Raw genomic sequence first — 7,335 nt, 5'->3', positions numbered from 1 at the left:
TTTCCACCAATAAAACATTTAACGACGAAACTTTGGCTTACGCTGCCACATTTTTATGAATCTAAAGCAAGTCTTACACAAGTTTTTTTTTTTTTTTTTATCAAACATGGATCGTCGAGTTTTGTGACGAATCTACGTAAGACACAGCAGGTCACTACGTCACGTTCATAAACAAAATTTACTTATTGACCACATCCAGCGTCGGCCCGTAAGTTAGCCGAGGCTATGTTTGATCATAAGAGTACAGTTCGGAGGGAATAGATGTCTGTGCCTGAGTCGGTGCTACCAAAAGTACTGTACAGTGTAGTTTTTTAAGAGTTCCTCCCCCCAGAAGCTGCTCCGGGGGGCGGAGTGTTTCCAAAGTGCTGCGCGCCGGCTGAGGCGCTCCGTCGGCGGGCAGAGATGGCGTGTTTGCTGGAGGCCCCTCTCCGCATCAGCGTGCTCTCTGTGAGTCTCACTCTGACAGATTCATCTTTATTATTTAGGCTCTGAGCGGGTCATGTCGACCTCACGGTCCTGTAGAAGCTGGAGCTGTGTAACTACAGCTTTTATCACGTTAGCACAGAAGCCATCCACCTCCAGGCTGCTGTTAGCTCGTTGGGTTAATTGTCTCTGGTGTCGCGGGCGGGCGGTGATAGGGTTGATTCAGCATGTGCACCCGCCTCGTCGGTGTGTGCAGTACAACATATCACACTGCACGTAGCTGTCAGAATGACTTAGCAGCTAAATGCTAACTGCACTGCTGGCACCATCCTTATTTGATTTATTTAAATGTATAAAGCTATTTGAAGGCCATGTAATCCCTTTATCCACTGGAGCTATTTAATTATAATAAACAAGAGCTAAGAACACCTGTCTTAAACAGGTAGCCGCTCGACCAGTTGTTTTCTGGTTAACTAACTAGCCGAAGTTAGCAGAACTCACTGGTTGCACAGCTGGTCACGTGAAGTTTTGTTATCGATGGACTTTATGGAGGACAACAGTGGGGAGACAACCTTATTTATTTATTGGGCGAGGCGGCGATTTGTGTCTGTTCTTGTAACACATTTTATAATTTTCCTGATAAAATTGAAGTCAGATCCCTGACTCACATTAGCCTTGTAGTTTATCTTATGATAATAATAATAGTTAATAATAACTGTCATATGCAACTTAAAGGTCATATCTTACTCCAATCAACAATATCTTTTAAAAAATTATACAGTATACCAGATTATGAAAGATTAATATGTATATGTGGTGGACATGATGAGCAAAGCTCTCACCTTCTCACCATATCATTTAGGTCCTTCAGACTTTTTTCTTTTCTTTTTTTTTTTTTTGAGTAAATGCTTTGGTGGAGCATGAAACATGGCTAAAACATTTCAGCTTCTGGGAGAGCTCAGCCCTCCTCAGACTCCCCGCCTTTTAAATATATATATATTTCTTTGCCTTTCAGCTTCTGGGGGAGCTCTGCTCCCAAGACCCCCCCTTTTTTTTGCCAACCCCCCACTTTTTTTAAAGCATTTTTCTCTTTTTTTTTTGCCTATAATATGGCCAAATTATCATTTTGCAATGTTGTCATATCAATATGATATAAGATGTGACTACAGTGGGGCAAACAAGTATTGAGTCAGTCCCTGATTGTGCAAGTTCTCCTACTTAGAAAGATGAGAGAGGTCTGTAATTTTCAACATAGGTACACTTCAACTATGAGAGACAAAATGAGAAAAAAAAATCCAGTGCATCCTGGTAAAACACACATTTTAACCATTTCGACTTATTCACTATCAAAGTCCACAAAAATGCTGATTTCAGACTATAAAACAAGAGCAGTTGGAGATTTCTGATGTCTGCCAAGGGATGTGATTCACATCGTGACCTGGACTTTAGCTGGATCCCGATTCCACAGCACAATGCAATAATTGCATACTGATCCAGAATGGTCCGACTGATCAAGATGTTGCAATCTGATATTTAATTTACAAGCTGAAACAAAGTAGTGTCTTCCAGATCTTGGTTTTACATCATGATGTCACATGTTTGTGCCACAGAACCTGCATATTGTTCCAGATCAGTCCCAAGTCCAACACTAACAGGGTCTTCCTTTGTATAACAGCCACATGTGATTTAAATTTTGTCAAGATCCATCAAGCAGATTTGAAATGATCCTTGAAAATGGAGAACATTTAAGATCCAGAATTGGGCTCTTGATCCTGATTCACTCCAAAATTTAATGGACTCTTCCATGGCCTGATATCTCTCGGTGGTAAAATTTCATCTAGATCCATGCAGTAGTTTTGACGTAATCCTCAAAAGCCATTTCAGTCTCACCTCTCTGACTTTGTCTCCAAATCGTCCCACCTGAGCTGTCCCTCTGCTTTGTTCATTCCTAATCCTGTCCATCCTCGTCACTCCCAAAGAGAATCACAACATCTTCAGCTCCTCCTCCTGTCTCTGCGTCACCTACAGTCACATTCACTTCAAGTGACAGGGACAAGCAGTTGGTGTTTGATGGGGGTTACTGGGGCATGCATGCTAACATCTCCGTAGGATGTGTTGTAAATCACTGCAGAGGCATTATCTGCTTACAAAAACAACATTTTTAGATTTAGAAGTGTTTATTTCTCGCTAACCTTTACAAAATATTTGAGAAACATATTAGATCTGTACAAAAATAAGCTGTTCCGGAGCGTTTTTCACCATGTTTAACTATTTAGTTTGAGTGAACAACCATCTGATGTCACGCTGCCTTTTTTGCTTTGATTGGCAGTCTGCATGTCGCGGCGCTCAGCATTTGCATAAAGTAGTCTTCTCGTCTGTTTTGGCCCCAACTAGCTGGTGACACAACTATCGTTGCCTCTTGCCACTGCAGCTATAAACTTACAATCACACATAGGCCTATATTTTATTTACGTTGTATTGGTAACACTAAGTTTAGGTGTTTTGGAAACATTTCTCAATGCTCCCCCTCCTCTGTATTTATGTAAAATGGTTCAGGGGGCTGGGGCTTTAGAGTAGTACACAAAGCCATGTCGCATCTCTTTCTGACATCAGCAGAATCTTTTGCCAAAAAGAATGGACTGCCTTGGTTGGATGATGAACTGTTCAGCCTGTTGAGTGATCTGAAGGTGACCTTTGAACAAGAGAAACATACTTAATCTGCGACAGTAAGCCAAGAACTTGAGAAGAACTTGTCTAGTGTGAGAGAAACTATTACTAAGTTTCGGGCAGTGGGGAGGGACAGATCTGCAACATTTGCTTTCTGGGAGAGCTTTCTTGAAGGAGGGAATATCGTGCTTGGACAGGGCTGATTGGGAAGCAGTCATTCTGCTACACGTGGATGCTGATGGAAACAGTTCCTTTCTTGATACTTGCAAGATGAGTGAGCTGTGCCCGCTATTCACCAGTGTATGTTGCTGAAATGAAAGCGCTGAAAGCTAACCATCCAATTGCATACGATCACATGCTGAAGGGAGGATTTGTTGTGAGGGGGTCATCAAAGTCAACATTCAACAGTGTTCCAACTGACCAATACCCTTGAGCAAACAATAAATCAAGATGCCAAATGTGAAGGAGGTATCACAGGCTTTACCATCCGCAGAGCTGCTGTGCTGAGATGGCTGCTAACAAGACATGTCAGTGGTGAATACGCAGACCCTTTCAAGTCTCTGTCTCACACCGCCAAACGGTAAGCTCAGTGATGAGCTCGGTCCATCCCATCTAATCAGGGATAAACAGGATGTAGCCAAGATCCTCGAGTACCTGTCGACACAATGTCAAGATCTTTTTGACCTGGATGAGCTGTCAGAAGCACATCTGGGCAAATTGCTTCAGCAGACGTATAGGAGTCATTGAGAGCTGTTCCAGAAACAGGAAAGACCATCCTGAATGATTTCCTTAGAGAGAGGCTAGAGGAGGGCAGAACTAAAGGTTTGTTGGGTCACACTCCCAAAACAAACTGCCAAGACCTTTGCAAACGTGGAAAAAAAGTCTGTCTAGTGATCACAACAGGAAACTCCTCATTGACACTGAGGAGTCAGTGTCAGTTTCCAAACAACGCAATGCTGACCTGAAGACTGTTCTGAGTTATGAGCTTGCAGTGGTACCTCCATCCATCTTTCATGATGATGTAAGCATGATAAAGCCAAAGGGGTCAGACCTTGCAAAGAAACTAGAATTGTGCTACAACATCAGTGTGGTTGGATTGTGTCACTCGTGTTGTTTCTTCTTCTCTCGTAGGAAGTCAGCGCCACTAGTCGTCATTATGTTGACCGGCTGTTTGACCCTGACCCACAGAAAGTGCTGCAGGGAGTCATGTAAGTGCAGCAGCGTTTATTTTGTCTTCTCAGCTTCAGTGCTCAACTGTTGTCATTTTTGACCATTCATGTCTGAACCTTTTTTCCAGAAATTTACTGTGTTACCCAAAATATTGCTACTAAAAATACTAAAAAAATACCACCAAGAGCAAAGTCAACCTGAGAACATCCACTGACCTTTTGGACAAGACTGCATGTCATCCAAGCAAAGTCAATTCTGGAGACATGGGGGTGGCACTGCCTCGCCATAAACACGGTGTACGGCCTCATGATGTGATGACGTCCTCATTTTATGGGGCAAAATTAAAAACGCCATCGTGTCCTCAGCATTCTGCGTTCTGCATAACCCCATCACACTGAATTTTGCTTCGGGCCCAAATTTGACCTAGGGCAGTGTGTGTGTGTGTGTGTGTGTGTGTGTGTGTGTGTGTGTGTGTGTGTGTGTGTGTGTGTGTGTGTGTGTGTGTGTGTGTGTGTGTGTGTGTGTGTGTGTGTGTGTGTGTGTGTGTGTGTGTGTGTGTGTCCTTGACAGACTATTGCCTACATTTTTGCACGTCCGTGTTTGGACCTGTCAGTCAGTTTCCACCTCACTCTCTAATATGGTTTTATGTTGTTATGTCTCAGTGTCTGTGGTGACCTGGACTCTTTTCCAGCTTTATTTTTAACACTGAAGGGTCCAGCTCTGGTTACAGTTCCAGCTGCTCCACTTGTTCTGCACCTGCCTGCTGCAGTAGTACTTTTCCTCTCTCACCGTTCACCTGCTGTGACTCTGCTTGTTGACATCTTTTAAAAAAAAAAAAACTACAACAAGGGTCACCAACCCTGTTCCTGAAGGGCACCTGGCCTGCATGTTTTCCACGTCTACCTACTCAAATCACACCAGGTTTTTTAAAAGTGGTGTTTTCCAGCTCTTGATTGGCTGAGCACACCAGATAGAAGTAATTGCCTCGGAGTAGAACAGGGAGAGTTAGAAAACATGCAGGGCAGGTGCCCTCCAGGAACAGGGTTAGTGACCCCTGAACTACAGTATGGGTCATTCCATGTCAATTCAACAAGGGCCTCACACACTTTGTCTCAGATTTTGTTCAAATTTTAATCAAATATTCCCAGACTATTCAGAACAACAAATCTGAAGTTTGAGGCCTGGAGGCCAAGTAGTTTCTGAGATATGGCCAATTTAATGTGCATGGGGTCTGCCATTTTTTTTTAGGCAAAAATTATGGCCGTCATTTCTGGAACCATGTTCAAGGTAGAATATCTCAGTAAATAATGGACTTAGAGGCCTGAAATTTTCTGTGGCAGTTGTCATGGACACCCAGACTTGGACTATAGTCAAACAACAGACATTGACACTAAACTGTGAAGTTTATGTATGCTCAAACTATGGAAAATATTACATTGACTATTGCGAGCATCCATGTTTGAGACACTGAAGCATACCATTACACTCAAAGAAGCCTTTCCATTTCTTGGCTCCTTAATGCAGCTATACTGGCTATGAAATATGTAAATTTGGCATATCTGTGGTAAACAGTTATTGTGGGAGAAACCTCTGAAATCTGAAAAAAGCTTCTTTTTTTTTTTTGGTCAGATTTTATTAGAAGAAAATCTCATGTGGGCAGTAAATAAAACTCTTCAAACTGATTCCATTTTGAAGGTATTGATATCTACTTTATGTGTTATAAATATCGTCTTCTTTATGAAACTCCTTCCTGGTTAATTTAAGCATCCAATTATGGCTAATTTGTGCACTCGTGAATGTATTTCTAGTGCTGAAATGACAATTTCATTTTGCATTCATGATTCATGGCACACCCCAGAATGCTTGCACATAGATCTGCCAGGGGGATTCCCCAAGTTTTCCACGGTTACTAGGCTTAACTGTCATTTCAGCCAGTGAAGAGATGCCAAAAGGGGTGTAATGTGGTAAAAGGTCTGCTTCGTGTCATAGGCTGGCAACAGCATTTTGAAGACCCCTAATGCTGGACTGCCGTTATCCAGAAAATAGAACATGGCAGTAGTCCATTCTAGAAGAGACAAATGCATGAATCAGGGTGTCAGCATCAGCCATAAACAGGATGGGACGAAATGTTGACATAATGTTGATATTTGAAATGGTGATGCCGCGAACGAGGACCAAATCCAAGGCGTTGCCACTAATGTGAGTCAAACCTTTAATGCATTGCTAGAATCGTAATACATGTGTAATGTCCATGAATGATTTGCGGAGGGGGTCAGAAGGCTTGCTTACATGAATTGTTTGTATGCCTCATCATTATTACCCCAAGAGGGGAGCGGACCAGAAACTACACATCTTTCTGCGAGGTCACAAGTCCTCCCTATAGCCAAATGGCTGACCTCCGATTGTTGCATCCTAATATCATTGGTTCTGACATGAATAACTATGTGGGTATCTCTAGTGTCATGTTCCTTCCTCTGACTATCCTTATGCAACGTCAGCACCCAACATCAGCACGGTGCCTTAGTGGTTAGCACTGGTGCCTCACAGCAAGTTGGTCGTGGGATCACTTCCTGCCCTTTCTGTGTGGAGTTTGCATGTTCTCACCGTGTCTGTATGGGTTTCCTCCTACAATCAACACATGCTTATTTTGGTTCTGCTCCTTTCTCTGCCCCTGACCAAGGCAGCGTCTCTCCATCTGGTCCCCAGGTGCCGGACTATGGCTGCTCATTGTCCCTAGTGGTTGGATTGTGTCAAACTGTAATTAGGATGGGTTAAATGCAGAGGACACATTTTGTTGTACATATGTACAATGACAATAAAAGCACTTCTTCTTCTTCAGTGAGGCAATACCGGATGCTCTGGCCCCAAAAAATACATTTAACGTCAGCTGCCATGTGTCATTTAGTTTTGAAGGTGATAGAATCCCCTATCACTAACGCATGGCTCTTCGGCCTAGAGATTGGGGTAGAAGTCACCCATGAGCTCGGAGGGCTTTCAACAGACATATCCAAGGCTGAAGAACTGTTATAATTGGCAGCAGTGACTGTGAGCCGGGTACCACAACTGGGCACCAAA

The 7,335-nt window shown here is 43.0% G+C and overlaps 1 protein-coding gene across 2 annotated transcripts in view; it reads left to right on the top strand.

The window, feature by feature from the left end:
* The first annotated feature begins 260 nt into the window (after positions 1-260).
* armc8 (armadillo repeat containing 8) overlaps positions 261-7,335 on the top strand; it is a 34,179-nt gene continuing 27,104 nt past the window's right edge. Inside the window, exons 1-2 of one of the 2 annotated variants that reach the window (XM_034186588.1) lie at positions 261-447; positions 4,222-4,298. In XM_034186588.1, the coding sequence (XP_034042479.1) occupies positions 403-447; positions 4,222-4,298 (122 nt within the window). In that variant the 5' untranslated portion in view covers positions 261-402. The remainder of the gene's footprint in view (positions 448-4,221; positions 4,299-7,335) is intronic. The other variant, XM_034186589.1, reaches the window with a different exon arrangement.

The sequence above is a fragment of the Thalassophryne amazonica genome, chromosome 14 (assembly GCF_902500255.1).
Source record: "Thalassophryne amazonica chromosome 14, fThaAma1.1, whole genome shotgun sequence".
Lineage (NCBI taxonomy): Eukaryota > Metazoa > Chordata > Actinopteri > Batrachoidiformes > Batrachoididae > Thalassophryne > Thalassophryne amazonica.
This window is presented reverse-complemented; position numbering and strand designations above follow the sequence as displayed.